This window comes from Oculina patagonica, chromosome 12, assembly GCF_052425735.1.
Source record: "Oculina patagonica isolate OP01 chromosome 12, crgOcupat, whole genome shotgun sequence".
NCBI classification, from domain to species: Eukaryota; Metazoa; Cnidaria; class Anthozoa; order Scleractinia; family Oculinidae; genus Oculina; species Oculina patagonica.
Window position 1 is genome coordinate 6,594,191 of NC_135769.1, and position 21,990 is coordinate 6,616,180.

The 21,990-nt window shown below is 38.3% G+C and overlaps 1 protein-coding gene across 2 annotated transcripts in view; it reads right to left on the reverse strand.

Moving 5' to 3' along the window:
• LOC144631689 (uncharacterized) overlaps positions 1 to 21,990 on the reverse strand; it is a 61,316-nt gene that overhangs the window by 30,528 nt on the left and 8,798 nt on the right. Inside the window, exons 5-22 of one of the 2 annotated variants that reach the window (XM_078490186.1) lie at positions 21,905 to 21,990; positions 20,644 to 20,984; positions 20,089 to 20,230; positions 18,999 to 19,139; positions 17,880 to 18,070; positions 16,160 to 16,301; positions 15,201 to 15,553; positions 14,475 to 14,616; positions 14,007 to 14,147; positions 7,497 to 7,687; positions 6,407 to 6,548; positions 5,397 to 5,749; positions 4,696 to 4,837; positions 3,728 to 3,868; positions 2,466 to 2,656; positions 2,136 to 2,277; positions 1,100 to 1,452; positions 726 to 867 (exon numbers count right to left, since the gene is read on the reverse strand). The exon at positions 21,905 to 21,990 is cut by the window's right edge and continues 56 nt beyond it. In XM_078490186.1, coding sequence (XP_078346312.1) covers positions 726 to 867; positions 1,100 to 1,452; positions 2,136 to 2,277; positions 2,466 to 2,656; positions 3,728 to 3,868; positions 4,696 to 4,837; positions 5,397 to 5,749; positions 6,407 to 6,548; positions 7,497 to 7,687; positions 14,007 to 14,147; positions 14,475 to 14,616; positions 15,201 to 15,553; positions 16,160 to 16,301; positions 17,880 to 18,070; positions 18,999 to 19,139; positions 20,089 to 20,230; positions 20,644 to 20,984; positions 21,905 to 21,990 — 3,476 coding nt within the window. The remainder of the gene's footprint in view (positions 1 to 725; positions 868 to 1,099; positions 1,453 to 2,135; positions 2,278 to 2,465; positions 2,657 to 3,727; positions 3,869 to 4,695; positions 4,838 to 5,396; positions 5,750 to 6,406; positions 6,549 to 7,496; positions 7,688 to 14,006; positions 14,148 to 14,474; positions 14,617 to 15,200; positions 15,554 to 16,159; positions 16,302 to 17,879; positions 18,071 to 18,998; positions 19,140 to 20,088; positions 20,231 to 20,643; positions 20,985 to 21,904) is intronic. The other variant, XM_078490187.1, reaches the window with a different exon arrangement.

Genomic DNA, 21,990 nt, shown 5'->3' on the forward strand with positions numbered 1-21,990 from the left:
ACCGTGTCACGGCTAAGTTAATTTTATGTTATTAAATTTTGCCAAACATCCGCTATGAAACTAAATGTTTGCAAAGAAACAAGTTCTATGATTCTAAATGACAAAACCATAGCTTCTTTGCAGCCAAATGTGTCTCCCGGGCGTTATAATTTAAAGTTATAAGCAGGCTAGATTAACTTTAAAAACTTTTCCGCCGGACCATATTTCAAAAACCCATATCGCAACCCGTTTCAATCTTCGACACTTTTGGCCATCCGTACCTTCTTTTGCATTTGGTGTCTTATTTAAATATTCCTTCGCTGTTTTAAAGGGTTAATTTATATATTTAAACGATTTTGATGACCATTTCCTATGCCTAAAGTTTGGCTAAAATCCGTGACACGGTCCCTTTAAGTTAGTGTACCAGCTTTTTTGAGTCAATCTTTGGAAACGTTTTGTTCTGTAGGTGATACAGCGAGCAAAGTCTCAACCGATCCTATTGTTCGTTAGTCGATGGTGTTCATTAATGTCATTATTGATCTCGTCATTTCTAGTCTTTCCCATTCTTTGTTTTCAGTTTATGTCCGTCTCTACTTAAAAGACAACAGTGAGAGTACCTCGCGGGCTGTCCATCTTAGCAGTCTGTATTTCCGGTCAGGGAGCCAGTAAGAATTTTCCTTGTTATCGCTCGCTATTTTTTGTCAATATAATAAATATGTAAACTTGAGGTATATGAAATTTCTTACCCTTTTTGCAGCCATAAAACTCTGTTCTCATAGAAATATGTCCATTCCATGATTCTGGATGAATACGGATGTACCGCGTTATGACTGGTTGGTACAAGTTGTTCCTCACTAACGTGTATCGGTCTGAGTTGGCAGTAAATACCTAAAAAAAGATAGCATGCAAATAATTATGTGGAATTAAGTTGCTGTTAATTGTTACGTATTGTAAATTATTCTCACTTGCGAAACGTGATAGTGGAGTTGCCCACGGTATTGCACGCGTAAAAACATTTTTCGAGTATTTCTTTTCGAGTAGCTGCGAGTAATTTGAAATCCGGATTTGAATTCTTGAGCTTTGCAGAATTTATTTTAAATGTTTAGCTAACATTTTATACCTGTTTTAAGCCTTGTTCGTTGTTAACAACCTCCCAGAAAACACCATCGTAACTGAACGAAAGACTGTAAGATTTCACCCACTGATTGGCATCTTGTCTTCCTTGTGTGGCAACGGCTGAGACCTTTGTCCAGCTTCCAAAATCAACTTGAAACCACTGGTTTACATTGTTAGCTCCTGCAGCCCAACTACCGTATTTACCACTGCCGGAAGAAAGAAAATGCAGTCTGCCGACATAAGGAGCATAGGTGTTGGCATTGGCTGAGCTTGAGGCTGTGACAGCAGAGTCTGGTATTTGGCCGCTTTCCATTCCAAGGGCATCCATGCATTGTGGTGGTTTTGGCGTGGGAAAACCTAAATGTACATGTCGTTAAGACAAAATTGTAAACATGGAAATTATCCTTTCTAGGATCATTAATTATAGAAGTAGTCGCAATTAGTTACTAACATAAATATAAACTACATGACATGTGGTTTGTTTTCACTTTCTGGAATGAGAAATCGGTAGTTAGAAAACTCATTCATCGTTGAGTCGGCAACGTTTCTAGAGATTCTCAAAGAGGGTGTCGGCTCTTAATTTTAATATTATTTTGCATCTTGATAAATTAATATTAATCTCGATTTATGTCCCAAGAGTGCTATCTTCGTTTATCTTGAACTCGTCGAGATGCTGCGTAGGTTATTTCGTATTCTGACGTTTATATTTTGCAACTAAGGAGAACGATGGGTTGTGACCAAATTGCAGCTATCGGCCATCACTTGTCCTTAACAACTTTAAATATGCAAGTTTTCATGAAACAGCAATGACAATCTAACGGTAGGGGCTACCCACCCTTCAGGTTTCAATTTTCAGGGGATTTTCACTCTCCTTTTCCATTTCACTTCCTAACTTTGAGTAAAAATGGAAAGACAGGGAAGTGGCTATAATTTATACGCTGTAAACAAATGGAGTGACCCAACTATAAATTGGTACATGCACATGATAGCTTAGAAAATTGGCCAACATTGAAGAACAAAATCCTAAAGCACATACGTACCATCAGTGCATCCAAAAAGCTCCACTCTTAATGTAGGATATCCGGCGAATGTTTTAACGTTGATTTTAATAAATCGAGCAATGATTGGAGGGTTAAGAATCCTTCCTATTGCAGTACGATAGTCTTCGTTGCCTTGCAGAACCTTTAAAAAAATCATAATATTATAGGATAGTTAGATGGCTCCCTTTTCTAGTATTACTTTCATCACAGTTTAACAATAATTTTCTTTTTTAATTAAGGTGGACGTAGCCTACCTGACAAAACTTAAATGTAGTAGATAAGATTATTTGTTGTAAAGTACCAATCGAGATTCCTATATAAACTCTGTACCTGGCCATTGGAGTATGATTTGAATGTTCCACCATCTACACTGTAATCCAGGGTATAAGTCTTTGTCCACCAGCCTGCGTCATATCGCCCCTGAGTAGCTAGCCGGGTCACTTTGGTAACCTTCCCCAAGTCAATCTGTAGGTACTGATAAGCGTCCTGGTATTGGGAAATCCATCCTCCTTGGAAACTGCCTAAAATAAAAGAAACGAAATATAAGAAATAAAAGAAAGTAAATTTAAGTTTACAAATACGGTTACATTGAAATTAATCTTGATAACATAGCTGGATTACATGGCGAATTTCAGCCCGGGTTAATGTCTTTTAAAACTGAATAATTTTGATGGCCGCCATTTTCTTTCGTTGAAAAAATAAAAGTCACCGCGCATCCGTAAGCTCATTTTTTCTTCACGGGCTGAATTTGAATGCGGTTACACGAGGTTTTGCCGAAAACTGAGAATCTCAGCCCGGGATGAAACTTTCTTCCTGTAATCGCAAACGTCTTTTTAAGAAGATTTCTATTGGAAGACAAGCTGAAATATCAGCCCGGAAAACTGGGCTGAAATTTGCCACGTAATCTTTTATGACAAAAAATATATTATTAAACGAAGCTGTGTAGTGCGATGTCGTTAACTTCATGTACTTGTCACTTATCGTCGTCCTTATCGTTGATATTCAATCTCGTACCTCTAGTCTCCGCTCCTTGCTGCGCAAGCTCGACGAAACGAGCGACTCTCAAAAGTCGCGTTTCAAGATCGGTTTTGATTGATTTAAAAAGAAAATAACAATCACTGGTTTTTTCAACACCAAATTTGCAATATTTGTTTAAATCAGTGTTTGTTAACAATGGCCCTGAAAAGCCCTGTTGGGGGAGTGGTCAATTAAGATATTGATTTAGTTGTTTTATTTAAAAAGCAGGATTGTGCAATGTTTTTGGAAGCTGGACAAGCGTAATTCAAACGTAAGCTCGATATAATTATTATTTGGAATTCCAATACGAATTTTCTAAGGTCGATCAGCAACTGGTCAATGGTACCGAAGATTCTGGGTACGACACTGGTTGATATTCTTTTTGATTACATGTATTTTGTAATATGCTCGGTCTAACTAACATTGTGTATGCTAAATGACCTCACCGAAAATAAAAATAAAAAATCACTCATTGACTTCGAAGGGCCAAGCACTTCTGTGGTGAATTTTTATCTCCAGTCTCCTGGCATTTATGGTTATTGATTTAAATTGTTAAAATTTCAAACAGCCATTACCTTCTGGCTTCTTGTTTAGCCTTGCAAGCTCCGGTCCCCACCATTGGTTATAACGCGACGATGCTACAATGGCTGAATCTGGTATCTTGCCATTTTCCATTCCCAAAGCAGAAGCACATACTATTTTGGGGATTTCGAATCCTGTTCCAAAAAAGCAACATAATTTATATGTATTTACGTTATCTAAACTGTTAATATTCTTACCATTGCAATGTTAGAATATTGCCCGATAGCAAACGCGCGGCAAATTTAGACAATTTAAACAATTAGCCGCTTAGAGAGCCCTATCATCGTGACTTTGAATAAATTGCGTTATGAAACTGGTATGGTTCAAATAACGCAGGATTTTATGGCAGGTTGAAAGTTTGAAAAAAAAAAAATTAAGGGATTTGACTACTGGATTGCCTAGCTTGCCTCTTTAGTTTTCAAACCTTAAAAACGCCGTTACAACATTCAGTTAACAGACAATTGGCAATTTCATTTATTTCATCAAACCTTATTCATTTTTTGGCATCCGATTTATACTGGGATCATATTTTATGATTGACAGGGCCACATCACAGGTTTCTGCAAAGGGCCTACTAGAATGATCGCTCTCGATTTCCTATCTCAAATTGTCCAAGACATTTTTCAATTGAGAAAATTCATAATATGGTGACGTTTTATAATACTTTTGACTTATTTCTTTTATTTTTTTCATTAATTTTAAGCAATATTTTCATTTTCATTTTCAACAGAGCAGAGCCACCTAATTGATATGTTAAATTAACCGTAATTTTAAGACAGCAATACAAGTTTATTCATGCATTTGCGAGGAAAAAAATGCACCTAACATGCACCTAAACGTTCACAGTGGAGGTAACTATCACAGGAAAAAAAATATAATTTATTAACTACGGATCTAGTGGCATGTAACATTTGGAGTAGTTTCATAATTATACAAAAAATGCCTTTGCTAAAATCATTACCTTTTTTGCAGCCATAAAACTCTGTCCTCATAGAAATATGCCCATTCCATGATTCTGGATGAATACGGATGTAGCGCGTCACAACTGGCTTGTATAGTTTGTTCCTTACTACTGTGTAGCGGTCAGAGTTGGCAGTAAAAACCTAACACCAAACCATAATTGCATTATAATTAAAACGTTTTTTCAATTAATTAGATGAACGGACCTCACGCTTTTAATTTAGACTGCCAAGCATTGAGCAACTCGTTATTAAAATTTCTATAATCGGGGTGTGATCTTCAATTGAAATATAGCATATGCACTCCATAACGAATGTAAGAGTAGTTATCGTTGGTACAATCTTGGACAAAACTAGTTGACACATACGCATTTCACACATTTTTCGCAAATGACTCGACTTGCAAGCGGGTTAAAATATCTTATCCCCCTCCCCCCTACTCAATGTTGTTTCTTGTGGTTTGCGGCTCGACAGGCTTTGTTTTAAATACACTAAAGCATTACCAACATTGAAATGGGGGGAAGGGGGGTTGCAAAACTGAACTCCGTTGGCTAAATAAGTGGAAATTTGCTAAGTGTTTCAACAGTTTTGTCCAAGATTGTAGCTTAAAAGGCATGTATTGGACCTCAACCGCTTAGCTCATTGAACTCTGTTGCCAAGTTTCTATTGAAGCACAGGGATGCCACTTATTAAATGTCTCTACCTGTTTTAAACCGTGTTCGTTGTTAACAGTCTCCCAAAAAACACCATCGTAGCTGAATGAAAGACTGTAAGATTTCACCCACTGATTGCTATCTTGCCTTCCCTGTATCGCCACGGCCAAGATTTGTGTCCAACTTCCCATATCAACTTGAAACCACTGGTTTACATTGTTAGCTCCTGCAGCCCAACTACCATATTTACCACTGCCGGAAGAAAGAAAATGCAGTCTGCCGACATAAGGAGCATAGGTGTTGGCATTGGCTGAGCTTGAGGCTGAGATAGCAGAGTCTGGTATTTGACCGTGTTCCATTCCAAGGGCATCCATGCATTGTGGTGGTTTTGGCGTGGAAAAACCTGCATGTACATAATTATATATAGCTCACATTTTTTTAATTTTATTTTTTACAGGGGGGGGGGGGGGGGGCTTGGTCAGTCCATTTTCACCATATTACGGCATGAGTTCTTGTTCTTTTAATTAAAAGATGTTGTGAGCCTATGTAGCCTTGACGTAGACAAACCAACAACGTCGATTCTAACGATTTGATGAAAATGTGAGTTATCATTTATTTTGAGTTCACTTTAAATTCACTTTCTTTCAATGCAGGAGCTTTCTGGACATATTACAAACTGACCAAGGACGAAACCTTTCCTTAATGATTTGCTCGTTAAGACTGAGAATCACTAAAGCGTACGGCTCTCTTGCGATGCCTTCAACATACTAATTTTACCCTTTATATTAAATACACCCGTTTCTCACCACCTTTCCCGGTTTTACGAGGATTTGCCAACTTTTTCGAGTGGTCACAAAATATATGTGATAGTCTTCAAAAGATTGCCAAAGATCACATTAACAAGTAATTACATCTTCTTACGCCACTTATGCAATTTCTAAACACGTGCATGGTATTAACTTTTAATTTTAAGTTGCCCGATAACAGGTTATTGCTTAGTATACAAAGTGAAAAAAAACGGCGAACAAGATAAGTTCAAAATTTTACTACACATGCATACCATCAGTGCATCCAAAAAGTTCCACTCTTAATGTAGGATATCCAGCGTATGTTTTAACGTTGATTTTAATAAATCGAGCAATGATTGGAGGGTTAAGAATCCGTCCTATTGCAGTACGGTAGTCTTCGTTGCCTTGCAGAACCTTCAAAAAATAAAAGGATAAAGATAAGGGAGGGAATAACCCATATATGACTCACTTGAGGCAAGCGTGGCCGCGAGTGGTTTAGGGCGCTGGTGTTGTAATCCGGAGGTCCCCGGTTCAAGACCTGCCCCTGCCATTAGCTGGATTTGTTTCTCGGTTGTCACGAGTTCAAATCCTTGGTCACGCTTTGTACATAGCCAACTGGTCTGCCTCCTGCCAGTTGGGATTTTTAACCCTGTTTTGTTCATTTAAAATATTTATTTCCGCAGTTTTAGTGGCATGCCTGTAAACTAGCTATCTCGAAGCTAGGTGCATGGCCACTATAAACAACATTTACATTTACATTGCTAAAACAGTTTGTTTTTAAACCATCACAGTCAATTAAGCGATTACAAAATCGAACTACACCATGTTTTTGATAAGGAACGCCTAAGACATTCTGACTCGAGAATGTTTGATCTCGCTCCCGTGAAGAGATGAAAACAAGGATGAATACAGCAAAAACCTACAAATGGCAATTTTATAATCACTAACAATTCGTAATAGGTACGTTATTATATGTTTCGAACTGTGAGGGTTTTTGTTTTTATATGTAAAGCGGAATTGCCTTATAAGGCCGGATGATTATCTTTATTTTCATCATATGCGTAGAGGGTAGTCTACCTTGAATAACTGTTTTTTAAATATCTTTCACAAAAGATATTTTTTACTATTCAACCTGATTAAAAAAGTGAGGTTACGGCCACGAAGATGAGATATTATTTTCTTTTAAACAAATCTATAGCATACGTCAGGTTTTGTTTTTGTGTGGCTGTTCATTTTCAGTAGAGGGAACCGTAGACAATCTTTCTTTGACGCTAATAAAAGGAAAGACGTTGGGAGATTTTAAAAGTAGACAACTGTTAATAATGTCTACGTGAAGTTTCCGACGAGAAATTCTCTACTTACCTGGCCGTTGTTGTATGGGTTGAATGTTCCACCGTCTACACTGTAATCCAGGGTATAGGTCTTTGTCCACCAGCCTGCGTCATATCGCCCTTGAGTAGCAATACGGGTCACCTTGGTAGGCTTTCCCAAGTCAATCTGTAGGTACTGATTAGCGTCCTGGTATTGGGAAATCCATCCTCCTTGAAAACCGCCTAAAATAAAATAAAACAAAAAAAATAGTACAAAATGAAAAGCTCGTCAAAGGTTAATGAAATAATTCTCACTACGCTGAGGTGCGATTGCCCTTCAAGGAGACCGCATCACTTGTGAAGAGCCTCCGAGGAGAAATGCTTTGTACTTTTTCCTTATGTTTTTTTTTTTTTTTTTTTTTTTTTTAAATGCAATACAGTGACATTATTTACAGTAGAATTACTTAATACATTACTAGCGGTATCTGGCGTCGATGCATAATTACATTGATTTATTGACAATGTTTTAAAAATTCTAATGCAAAAATTACTGCGTTCTAAGAGATAGCTTAAAGTATCACCTACGTCACTAAAATAAGAATACGTACATGAAAATTAAAGAAAGACAAAAAGGGAGTGTTTACCACACAGTATTCTTCTTATGACTTAGGTCCGGGTCGCACTTGGGACAAAATCGGGACAAGTTTATTTTGATAACCAAAAAAATTGTCAGATTCCTGTCATCAGTTGACCACGCCAAGTGCGACCTACTTGTCCCTACGCGGACAAAAACTTGTCCACGGAGACAAATCTTCAAAGAAGCCGTCGTCCTGCCTCAACGCAGGACTTTTTACGAACAACAAACAAAAATTGTTTTTCTTGTGAAAAAAGTGTCAATCAGTTCAGTGATCCTTAAAAAATTGTTCGCTTCGCATTTTACTGTCTAGTCTGATGAATACGAATTCAAGCGGTTTTCGACCGAATATTTCCGTTATTTGGGAAAAGAGCCCTCGCCAAGATAATTCAAATGAAAGGAAAGATCGGTATAGGCTAGGGCAACTGATCTGTAGCCGCAGTCCGAATCATGATGCACAGCAATTTGCTCATCAAATTTTCCGCTTTATACGGCGGTACGCTTTCTTTTACATGAGCTTCGACATCGTTACGAACGCTCGCATTAAGAAGGTAGAAACAAAAATTTGCGTTGATTTGATTCAATGCGACCGGTTTGTCTCTCCCTTTTGAATGTTATTTTTGCTGCGAAACAAACACAGTTTCAAGTGACGAGTAATTTTGTGTGTCTAAGTGCGACCCTAAATACAACAATTCAAATTGTCTCGGACAAGTTCGGAGACAAACATTGTCCTCAACATCTTGCAACATTTCAAATGTTTGTCTCAAGTGCGACCCGGGCCTAACAGTAAGAGTAGTGGGGAGGGCTGGAGAACAGCGTCGATAACTGTTCAAAATAGCTTTTCAATTTGATATTTGAAAGTGAGTTTCCTAATATACTCTTTCGTGTTTATTTCTTTTTTGAGTAGTTTTTGTGTATATAGATAGTATTTGGCGAACAGGAGTGTATAATTAAATTTCCTTAACAATTTAAACGAGCCTTGAGAGCAATTGCTTGATTTTTTCCCGAACAGTATTTCTACGGGGCTTGGCGAGAAGGTGGTGTCATTTTCTTTGTTAAACCACTTGATAACCTCCGAATAGAACTGAATTGACCAGCGGCAATTTAAGAAAGTGTGACTTATTGAGTCAGGTTCTTGACAAAATAAACAAAACATGTCGTCTTCTATACCGAAGAAAAAAAGCTCTTTTTTGGTCACCACTATTCTATGAATAAGTTTGAAATAAAATTCTCTCATTTTGTTTTCTTTGCAAACATTTTTAACACGGCTGAAGAGATCATCTAGTCTAAATTCTTCCGAATGTAAGTCTCGAGACCATTTCACTTCAGCTTTTATCTCTTGATTGTCTTTGTTAATTAGGAGCCAGTAATAATCTTTGTTTTTCATTTTGAGTAGGTCTATTACAGTATTGGGCGAGAGTTGGAAAGCATCTACTGCTAGAAAGGTGCTCTTGTCTAGAGGTTTTTCCCTTGCCTTTTTGACTAAATGTTTTGGGATTGCTGAGACAACTTGCATATAAGTTCGAAAATTGCATGAGCTCGTATCTTCGGACAAATTCCGGATAAGTAAAAAAATTGCCATTTTCTTTTAAAAGATCTTGTATGAGAAAAATTTCTTTTTGGAACCAGTCTTTGTAAAATATGGTTTGGTTTCCAATTAAAATGTCTTTGTTGTTGAATAATACTAGTTCTTGCCCGTTCATACATTTGTGGACTGCTTTAAGTTCTAAAAAATACTGCAGAATAGACCTATAAAATAGAGGTAACGTGGTACCTTTCAGAAATTTTTCATTGTAGTTGCATCTTAACAAAAAGTTAAGACCGCCATATTTGTTCAAGAAGTAGTTAGGGATCACCTTCCAGGATTCGTCGCCTGATTGCTCATTTTTTAACAGTCTTGAGATCCATGCTAGTTTAAGTGATTTGACCATAACCTCAATACTGGCTGCACGCAGACCTCCATTCTTATAGTCGAGGGCCTTTACTTTACGTTTTATTTTATCTTGCTTTCTTTTCCAAATAAACTTAAAGATAAGAGAGTTAATATCTTTGATACATTCAGGGGGTGTGTCAAGAATTGAAATGGAGTGCACCAGTTGTGAAATTCCGAGACTTTTAGATGTAAGACTTCTGCCGAATAAAGTAAGACTCCTGGACTGCCAGAGATCGAGAATAGTACTTAACTTGTCGATTTTCGCTTTAAAATTCTTTTTCTCGTTTTGTTTTTGATGGTAAGATATAAATATTCCTAACGCTCTAATTGGATCTTTTGGCCACTGGAATTCAAAAGGCTCATCGTCGATGTCTCTCCATGGCCCCAGCCACAAAGCTTTAGTTTTAGTTGGGTTCAGTCTCAGACCGGAAACGTCACCGAAGTCATTTAGCACTTCAATCGCTCTTTGAACCGATTTGCAGGAACTGCATAGTAGTGAGGTGTCGTCGGCGAACTGGCTTATTTTGATTTCTTTTTGAAGATTCGAATCCCCTCTATTTCTTTGTCTTGTCTTATTTTGCATGCTAATAATTCTACCGACAAAATAAATAAATAAGGAGACAGGGGACAACCTTGCCTCACTCCTCTTGACAGTTTAAAGGAATTGGTGCAAAATCCGTTGTTTAAAACAGAGCTCTCCGGATTAGTGTAAAAAGTAGAGATCCATCGTTGGATACTCTCACCGAAGTTAAAAAGAGCTAGCGTCTTCTGGATGAATTCCCATTCAATGGTGTCGAATGCCTTACGGAAATCTAATTGAAGGAGTATCCCAGGGATGTTCTGGGATTCTGTTTGCTCTAAGATGTCGTTAAGCAGTCTAACATTTTGACCGATGTATCTTCCTTTTATAAATCCAGTTTGATCTGGATTGACGAGAAGTGACAGTACTTTTTCTATTCTTATGTTATTGAAGCAAATTTATATGTAATATAAATGCCAATTTACATGTAATATAAATTAAAGTTAATGTGACAACCATGAAAGGAGTTCAGAGAAGTCATAAGATCACTCTATTCAAATACGCAGATCTGTCACGCAATATGCTACAAGACTATCACTCTTGCGTTACATTCAAAGGTCAAACTCACTTCTGAGTGTGATGCGCTATTCGGGCTGGCCAATCACATCGCCCCTTTTCTATTATGTCAATCAAGGCCATGCGGTTTTATCTAGACTTGAGTAGTTTTACTTAAAATTCTCTGAGCTCCCTAAAAGAGTTTTTTCACAATAATTATTATTGCTGTGATATCCTCCGATTGTTTTTCGCTTCAACATCGCTCCATCAGTACTTTATGAGTTATCCTGGTATCTGCCCACGAACTACGTTCCGGTTTTACACATTTTATTCCGTCGTTCGAAGATAAATGTGCGGACGATCTGTCGAAGGCCTCGCACTACTGAACAGGTATTCGGTCCAGCAACTCAGGAACTTGATATGCACACACAGAACAGATTACCTCTACCGGAATATGGCCACTCTACCGACTCGGCTTCAAGGTCCTGTGGTCTCCAAACCGCGGCTAAACCCGACACTACAGCAAAAAGCATGAACCTCACAAAAACATTATTTGTATGGTGGAGACAACATGCCTTCGTTTGCGCGAGATTATGTAAGCTTAATGTGAATGAACGACTTATAAAGAACAAGACGATTTCTTCAACTAGAATATACTATTCTCTTGTCAAGCCGGAGAACAGTCAACAAGGGTCAAGGCCGTTGTGAATGTCTTTCAAGCCTCGTCTAGCGCGCCGCCTTCTCTCCCGCCGAAAGTGGTCAGTAAAAAATTGGACAAGTAATCCGGATTTCCCTAGGGTGCAACTTGGCCAAGTGGAATCCAGGAGCTTGCTAAAAGCTAAGTATAAATATTTATAAGCTGATTCTATTTTGCGTTATATTAGACCGGCGTTAAATGAGATTTCAATATGAAAACAAACGAAACTTAGAGCAATTTGCAGGCTGCCGTTTCCACCAGCCGTCGAAAAGCCTAAAGGGCTGGAAATTACAAGATACCGGTGGAATTCGCTATTGTTATCTTCTGTAATGTTCGAAGTCATGTCTTAATACCTGAGTAGACGAGACCCTTTATAATTTGGCTGCTCAAAGTTGAGGAAGAGCGACATAAACTTAGCTTTGCTGGAGGCTAGGGTGGTGACTTCTCGTCCCTTGTCACTAAAGTAAAAATAGGACAAATAACAACTCAAAGCAACGAAAGTTCTCAGCTTATAGAATACTTTATGAAGATTCTAAAAATGTAAACAGTTTTTACATTTAATGCAAGAAATTTGAGGTATTTAAAGGTGCCATTGTCACTGCCATTTTAACAAAAAATAGGTTATAACTCAAGGGGAAATTGAACAATAATATTATTGTAGCAAGAATTTGATCCAAGACATACAGGGGCGTACCTGCCTTTACTACCACTAAAATTGCCTAGGAACGGCCCTGACATAAAATACAATAACAGGACTTTCTACGGGAGTATGTCACAGGAAATACAAAAGTGAGGATTCTAGGATCAAAACATAAAATTTTGCTTTGTAGTGAATACATTACTTTGTTCATGCAGAAGCATTGAACCATTTCAAGCCTGCCAAGTTTAGTGGCACAAGGATAAATCCAACAGGAGCTACTCTATCTACAATGAATGCATGTCTGTGTAGCAAGTGTCTTAATTGTTCAAATAGGCCTTATTTTTCGCACCTTCTACCCTGATTGATTCTTGTGTGAGTTCTGCCTTCCTGCCATGTTTCTTATGTCAGCAATGTATAATTCCAGTGGTGAATAACAAACTTTTGCTCTGTATAAGGTCTTTTATTCCCGTTTTTCCCAGCACTCATTGAATTTGTGCTGTATCATTCAAAGGGAAACCATGAATAGGGCATTTTAGTATTAACAGTCTTGAATTTATATATCTACTCCTTTACGTGTATGAAATGGCTAGGTAACACCTTACGGATGCCTTCCTGTACCATCAAAAGGCAAGCTTTGACCTGAAATCCTCAAGGGAGTCAAAAGAGAGGTCGACTATTAAACACCTGGAGACGTTCGCTAAAAGCAGAGATCGAGGCCATGAGCAAGAGTTGGTACCAGCTAGAGAAGGATGCACAGGACAGGACGCTATGACGAGAGAATGTTGATAGTCTATACTCCCGAAAAGGAGTCGAGTGAAGGGCTACTACTACTTATTTACATGTTAACTTAAACCTATTTTATATTTTCGTGCTGTTCGTCTATGGGGAATACACTTCGTGTATTTGTGGGGATGAAGTGCTCTGTACCATTCGCCCTTTTGCCCCATAGCCTCACAGGGTCAGCTTTCCCCTTATAGTGGGGCCCCCCAGTGTTGCTGTTGTTGGTTGTTGTGATTGTTCCCAAGGGTCCTAGAGATTAGGACCCCAGTTTCTTGGGAACCAGGGCATGTGGTTGTGTTTGTTCCCAAGGGTCCTAGAGATTAGGACCCCAGTTTCTTGGGAACTAGGGCTTCCTGAAAGGAAGGAGAGGATTCCAGTCTCTCGTTGCCAACCAACTAACCTGTGATACATGTACCCTGCATGATTTCTATTGATGATTCTGATTGGCAACTCGAGCACTTCATCCCTTACCCCTTTTCTCCCACTGAACTTGTTGTCTTGTTTTGACTTCATGGGTTGGGAACATTAACAATAAGACGCAAGCTAAACACGTAAAGTTTTCAAACTAGCCTGCAGTGCAGGAGTTTTCCGTGGGCGCGCGTAGTACTAGTTCGCGATCGAGTAGATTCGCCGCCATGTTGGATGAGGGGAAGAGAGAGGTTTGGAAGAACACGTTTCTCCTATCCCCAATCCTCTTCCGAGTAAGAATCCAAGATGGCGGCCGATCAAAATGCGTTCGAATATGCTCACTAAATACGCCTGCTTTGCAGGCTAGTTTTCAAATAGGCATTATATTTTCTTACCTTGTGGCTTCTTGTTTAGCCTTGCAAGCTCCGGTCCCCACCATTGGTTATAACGCGACGATGCTACCATGGCTGAATCTGGTATCTTGCCATTTTCCAGTCCCAAAGCAGAAGCACATTCTATTTTTGGGATTTCGAATCCTGTTTGAAAAAAATATGTCAAGTATGCACTTATAAACTATTATGATATTTTTCTAAAAATTTCTTTCTTATATCATATTTCAAGGAAAAATTGTTTTTGGTTCTTTTATTTATTTTTCGGAATTCTGATTACTCATATTCCACAATTTGGGCTTGAAAACACTAAGAGCTCGCCTACCTTCGAAGACGAACTTAAAACGTTTTCATTTACCTGTTAATCTTGCGGGAAATGTTATAGTTTATCAGGAACTATTCCAACATATAACATAAGAAGAAGATTTTTTTTATAATTATACAATAAGAATTTTGCTAAATCCGATTCGTTACCTTTTTTACAGCCATAAAACTCTGTCCTCATAGAAATATGTCCATTCCATGTTTCTGGATAAATGCGAATGTATCTTGTTACAACTGGCTTGTTTAGGTTGTTCCTTACTACTGTATATCGGTCAGAGTTGGCAGTAAACACCTGCAAAATTATAAAACAAAACCTTTAACGTGTTGTTCCAGACTGTTAAACATTGAGCAAGTTATCCTCCCTCCCATTATGGAAACAAAGAATTTTACGTCCGGGTTTGTTCTGTTTTCTTTGTTTTATTTTTTTGTTGCTGTAATTGTTGTTGTTGTTTTTCTTTCGGTTTTGCTTAAGCTTATTGCACGTTGACCTACTGTCTTACACGTGGCTGTACAAATGTTGTTGTCCTATGTGGGAAAATATTGCACTCGGGCACGTGACTGTAAAAATGATGTGTATTTGATTGGGAGACGAAATATAACGCTAAGATAATTAATACTGATGTATGGCACTGTCACTTATCTTATTGGTTTTTTCCCTCATTGATACAGTTTCAGAACTAGTGTATTTATTTCTATTATAGCGTTACGATCTTCAAAATATAGCATATGCACTTCATGTCGAATGTAAGTATAGTTACTACTAGTAGCTTTGTAGGTATGTAACTAAGGACCTCCGCCCATTGTATTTGAGCATTGCACTCTGTTACAAAGTTATATTAAAGCGCAGAAATGCCACCATTCGATAAATTCCTGTACCTGTTTGATACCATGGTCGTTGTTAACAGTCTCCCAGAATACACCATCGTAGCTGAATGAAAGACTGTAGCTTTTCACCCACTGATTGCTATCCTGTCTTCCCTGTGTAGCAACGGCCGAGATTTGTGCCCAACCTCCGAAATCAACTTGAAACCACTGATTAACATTGTTAGCTCCGGCTGCCCAACTGCCGTACTTCCCACTGCCGGAAGAAAGAAAATGCAGTCTGCCGACATAAGGAGCATAGGTGTTGGCATTGGCTGAGCTTGAGGCTGAGATAGCAGAGTCTGGTATTTGACCGTGTTCCATTCCAAGGGCATCCATGCACTGGGGTGGTTTTGGCGTGGTAAAACCTAAATGTACATAGAGATAGCTCAAATATATTCAATTCGCATTGGAAATTATCCTTTGAATAAAAGTTGTCCCTGGTGGAAGTGTTTCCCTTTTCACCCTAGGTTTCCTTTAGCGAGCGTTTTTACGTAAAAAAATGATACCATTGATCGAGCCAAAACGTAGCTCTCCTTGTTTCACGCATGTACCATATATCCAGACTTATTCCGGGTAAACGTATCAAGCATATCCAAATTGTTTACATAAGAGAAAAATTGCAATGCCTCACCCCTATGTAACCTATGGTACGCAAAAAGATGGCGGCGGGTACATTTTCCCATAATTCTTAACGCACGAAAACCAAAAAAAAAAACTTATAGAAACTCACATTAAAGTTTCCAAAAGCTTGAAAATTAGTAGAGGGACAAACTTTCAGAAAAAAATATGCTTTTCTTTGTTTCTATTGGCTGTGCTAGGTTCGCAAGGTATTGTAGTAAAATGTACAGCCGCCATACTTTTTTCTTTCGATGGATTTCATTACACATCATTGCAGAACCTTAGCTTGTTATGTAGCTTTGTGAACGAATTACAAGGTGTGACAGTAATGTTTATGGGAATATTTCACATACCATCCGTACATCCATACAACTCTACTCTAAGAGAAGGATATCCGGCGAATGTCTTTACATTGATCTTGATAAATCGAGCGATGATTGGAGGATCAAGAATACGGCCTTCTGAGTTAACATAGTCTGTGTTGCCTTGTAGAACCTTAAAAAAATCAAGATATTTGAGCAGGGTAAATGCGAAAATGCTAAATATGAAATGAAATGTATACTTAGCTATGTCCTCAGTACTATTTTTTTAAGTTTAATTTAACTTTATAGTCACCACTGCCACTAGCATTACCCACATTGGCGGCATTATTATTAACTTGGTCTTATTATTAACTTATTTTCATAGAAACTAAAGGCAGGGAGGGAAGAAAGTCGGCACTTTTCTTTGAATACATAGCAGTGCCTGGAAACGGTGCGAGTCTATGTCAATCAAGCCGTTGCTTAGAGAGACGTCCAACCAAAGTTTTGTTTTTTCAGAAAGATTTAAATATCAATGACTGCGTGCGTGTGAAATTCGAATAGTCGCGGTGTTTGCGTTTACGCCGCTGAGATGTTTTGGCATTTTCAGCCAGATTTCTCACCTAATGTCTCACGTCACTGAGAATGCTTCGGCGGCGTGGAATAACAAGCGAAAAATTTGTCACGGTTGAAACTTTACAACCAAAAAATGGGAAATAATTTCAGAACCATTGGAGTTATTTTTAATTAGTATAACTTCACAAGCCTTACTTTTGCCAGACTGGTCACCGTTATTAATAATTGTTGTTTTGATGTCCGGAAGACTTTAAAGGAGCAATCAAAATGCAAATAGCTATTGTGTTTTGTGCACGGTCAAGACCAAATCATGCGAACTAAACAATGAACTTTGTCAAGCTATTCACTACGCCCTTAGCAACCATTCGATAGCTACTGCGCAGTCTCGGTTGCCCGGCACCGCTATGATTACTTTTTGAGTCGTGTAACAAAGGAAGTTTCTCCCCCCCCCCCCCCGACTAAAGGCCAGCAAACGATGAAAAGTTGCCTTGACCTTATAACTCCAACTGAAGATCATGAGTCACTGAAACTGTTTATACGTTTTACGTCCAATTTTTAAGACATTATAGTCGAGGGAAAAATAACTTGCATCTCGTTCAGCTTCTAAAGATGTGGAGTGGAAGTCATGGTAATGTAAAGGTTAAGAAAATGGTTGAGTATTTTAAAAACATGTTCCATTAAGAATCGCTTTAAATTACGTTTTCAAGGAGAATCTGATGTGAAAAGAAAACAAAGGCAATTGCGCGTTATTCCAACTCAACCGATTTCACAAATCAACGGCTTTAAAAATTGAATTAAGCCACCTACAAGCCACCTTCATTTGCTCCGGGAGATAATTTGAAATTTGAGTTGAGGTGTGCTGTGCGCTTTCTGACAGCCAAAACTCGATACCCTGTTTTAGACTAGACTTTGCTCGGGAGCAACTTAAGTTTGCATAAACATTTGAGAAGAAACTCCCGTTATAAAATTACGCTTTCGTCCAAGACTGACACTTAATTGCTGACCAAGTGCAAAAGCCATACCTAATTTAAACAATCTCTTTCCTATTTCCGACTAAAACGGCTCCAAGCCATATCCTCCCCCCCGATTGTTTGACCAAGTGAAAAAGTCAGAAACTGTCTTAACCAGTTAGCATGACCTGTAAGAGCGAATTTGAAAACTGTTCTGCGTACATAATGTTGTTTCCATATATCTTTACCTGACCGTTGTTGTATTTCTTGAATGTTCCACCGTCTACACTGTAATCCAGAGTGTAGGTCTTTGTCCACCAGCCCGCATTATATCGTCCTTGAGTAGCGATCCCAGTCACCTTAGTAACCTTTCCCAAGTCAATCTGTAGGTACTGATTAGCGTCGTTGTATTGGGAAATCCACCCACCTTGGAAACTGCCTAAAATTATGCACAATCATTTCGAACGAAATTGACTGTTTTGCTAGCATTTATTAAGGTCGTTGCATCCTTAACTGCGCATAATTTTACGCGTAATTAGCGCGCGCACCTAAACAAAATGACGGCGAAGTCTGCGAGAAAAATAAATCGTCTCTTTCTCGTAAACGAATAATTAAGGTTACCTATTAATTTTTTTCTCAGATTTTAGGTGTAGCGATCACGTTTTTTCTGTGAAACGAAAACAGATCATTTCTTATGTTTTAAAAATAAATTGCATAATGCATGGAATGTGTACTTTGCCAGTACTCGCAAGGGAATATGCGATATATACAAGGTCTTCCTGCTCTTAAACGAATAAGGGGACCCGACCTTTTTATTTCAAAATAAAAGTAGACAAAGTTTGGTTGAAAATCTACCTTCAGTTCGGGACAATGATCTTAAATAACGCCTTTTTAAGGTCATTACTCTGCAATAGAACTGAACATAGATTATTAACCAAACTTCGCCTACTGGAACTTTAATTTTGAAATAAAAAGAGTGGTAGCCATATTTGTTTAGAAGACCTTATATATTATATATAATTCCTTTATAATTCCTCTGCGAGTACTGGCAAAGTACACGTTTTTAGCGATAAAATATTAATCAAACATAAGAATTGATCTGTTTTTATTTTACAGGAAGAAATTGATCGCTACACCCGAAATATAAGAAAAATTGATAGGTCGCCATTCTCGTTTACGAGAAAGCGACAATTTACTTCCGTCGCGGAATAAGCCACATAGAAAAAAAGCCGCCATTTTGTTTATGTGCGCGCGCTAATTACGCGTAAAATTATGCGCAGTAAGGATACGCAATGCAATACAGGGCAATGACCTTAAAATAAATTATGTCAAAGTTCAATTTAAGTACAGAGAAGTAATACAGTTACCTTCTACTTTCTCGTTCAGTCTTCCTCGCTCAGGTCCCCACCATTGGTTATGACGCGACGATGCTACTATGGCGGAATCTGGTATCTTACCGTTTTCCAGTCCCAGGGGAGAAAAACAATTTATTTTGGGAATGTCGAATCCTGTTGGCAAGAAGTAGTAGAACATTATAAAGATCTACATTAATGTTTTCGTACAGTATTCATTTTTATTAAAACGAGGTTTCACTTAAATACAGCTGTTTTGAGAAAAGTTGTTCCATGAAAGCGTAAACGCGTACGCCACAATACCAAAAGGTATTATGGTAGTGGTTTACTGTCACTTGTCCTAAATAGGGCGCCCTGACAAGCTCATCGGTTTTTTTGAGATGCTAGAGAAACCAAGAATAAAAAAAATTAAGCAACTTTGAATAGAAGCGTTAGCCTGCGTGATTAGACCGGATGGCAGTGTAGTCTACAGCATTTAATTTAACAGATGATCATGAGCTACAGGATAAGTGGAGTTCGTCTAAAGAGGCCTTCACACGACAAACTAAAGTTGGCAAACTCGTGTGCGCAAACTCAAATTGGTGTGTGTGAACGACGAAAAACGAGTTGTCAAACAAGTTGGCAAACTGTTGGCGAGAATAGAGACAAGTTCTATTTGTTGCCAACAGTTTGCCAACTTGTTTGCCAACTGTTGTTGTGTCGTTCACACACACCAACTTGTGTTTGCCAGCACGAGTTTGCCAACTTTAGTTTGTCGTTTGAAGGCCGCTTTATAAAGTAAAGTCAACAGCTAACCACGAAAGTCGTCTTCTTAATTTTGTTGTTCGAATAAGTTCACAACACATAGCTAACCAGGGCATTTCTTAAACCGAGGAGTCCTAGAAGACAAACTCATTTGCATCCTAAACGCGCGTGCCCACTTCCCGAGACAAACACCATTTTCTTTAGGGGTAAGTATGGTTACAACTTGGCTAATTTGCATTTGGTAATAGACTGCACTAAAGTCAAAATAGTTTAGACAAAAAATCGGAGAAATCTCTGTGACATAGCTCCTTTAATGGATAAAACATGATTGAAGATTTTAGTAACAAAAAAGCCAACTTACCAGATTTACAGCCATAAAAGCCTGCTCTCAAGGCAATATGTCCATGCCAAGCAACCGGATTAATTCGAATAAACTTGGTGACAATTGGATTCTTCAGCAAATAGCAAACAGGCATGAACTGTTCCGTGTTGCCATCAAATTCCTAGTACAGAACAATACAGAAGAAGTTCATAGTTACCGAAAAGTTCGTTTTGTGGACAGTGCAAGAAATTAAAATATATTTCTTACATGTTTGCAACACATTTTTATGCTTATAAATTGGTCGAGTTCATCATCATCATCATCATCATCATCATCATCATCATCATCATCATCATCATCATCATCATTTAATAGCCATATAACAGTAATATAACAGTTGATATGCCTATGGCGTATATAGCCAAAATTAACTACGTAATTGAAATGATTATTTTTTTGCCTGCCATCGCTTATGTGCTATTCAAAGACTAACGAAGAATGATGTTAAAACAAATACCAGTCGAGTTCTGCACAGTGAATGTCCCAGGAAGAAAGATTACAGAATACATTGCTTTCGGTTAAATCACTACTTACCTTATCTCCGTCTTCTTTGTAGTCCGTGTAAAACACTCCATCGTAACTATAACCAAGTTTGTACTTTGTGACCCACTGACCCGCGTTCAGTCTTCCCTGGGTGCATACCCTTGTGACTTTGGTCCAGCCTCCAAAATCCACTTGAAACCATTGCTGATTGTTGTTTGCAGCAGCTAGCCAACTGCCAGAACCGCCACTCACCGCCTGTTGGTAAAGCCGACCCTGACTGGGTCTGTAGGCATTGTTGTACATGCTGGACGCAGTTATTGCAGAATCAGGGATTTTGTTATTTTCCATTCCTAGTCCAGCCATGCACGCAGGAGGCTTAGGAGTTGTAAAGCCTTTAAAATAGAACAATTGTGTTGTATGTACGATATAATTGATGGTTTTACAATAATAAGAACAACAACAACAATGATAACACTTGATGCTCATCGTCTCGCTTAGGGGTGTAAATTTCGGTTTTTGATCTAGCTTAGAATGTTCTGGGCAAAAAGCCAATATTTTTAGCCAAAATGATGTCATTAAGGGGTGCACACGAAGAAACATACAAATATAAATTATTTTCCTAGTTTTTTGTTACCTTTTAGGGTTCATGAAAAACTTAAGCCGTACCTAGACTTTTCTCTTTCAGGGATTCTTTTCAAAATTACCCGACGAGCATCCCCACCCCTTTCATATAGACTCCCCTCTCTGGCCGCGTGCCCACATAACCGGCAGAGCGTTAGGAGGACAGAGTGAGGAGTGGCATACACACAGGTGGAGGGCAGGGTGAAATGAAAATGTTCACAGCTTGACCCAAATGATGAGTCAATAACGAATCGCCGTATGGTGTTCTAAACCGTAACATTTTACACTATTTCATCAACTGATGAATATCACAGATTTTTCATCGAAACATTTATTGAAGTTTTTAAACGTTTGTTTTAAGGGGTCCCTTTTAACTAGGTTTCTTTTTAGGGTTTTTTTCTATTACGGTCACATGACTTGTCAAATAATGGCTGTGATTTGAAACTCTTGAAGGACTCGTCAATAGAACAAAGTTATCCGTAGGAGGTTTGGATTCCAAAAAATGACGGTCTGAAATCTTTCTTAGCAACAAATTGGTAATTAAGAAGGACTCCCCTTAACGTTTTTAGCCTGTTATAATTTTTTGCTATGAATGCTGACTTCTACCTGCAACTTTACCTGAGAAGAATATAAAGAAAAAAAAAACATAAAATAAAATAAAATAAGAAGTGCGGCGCTTCATCCACCTCACCTGAAAAGCATCCATACAATTCAAATCTCATTGAAATGTGTCCGTACCAAGCAATTGGGTGAATTCGAATATAACGAGCCATGATT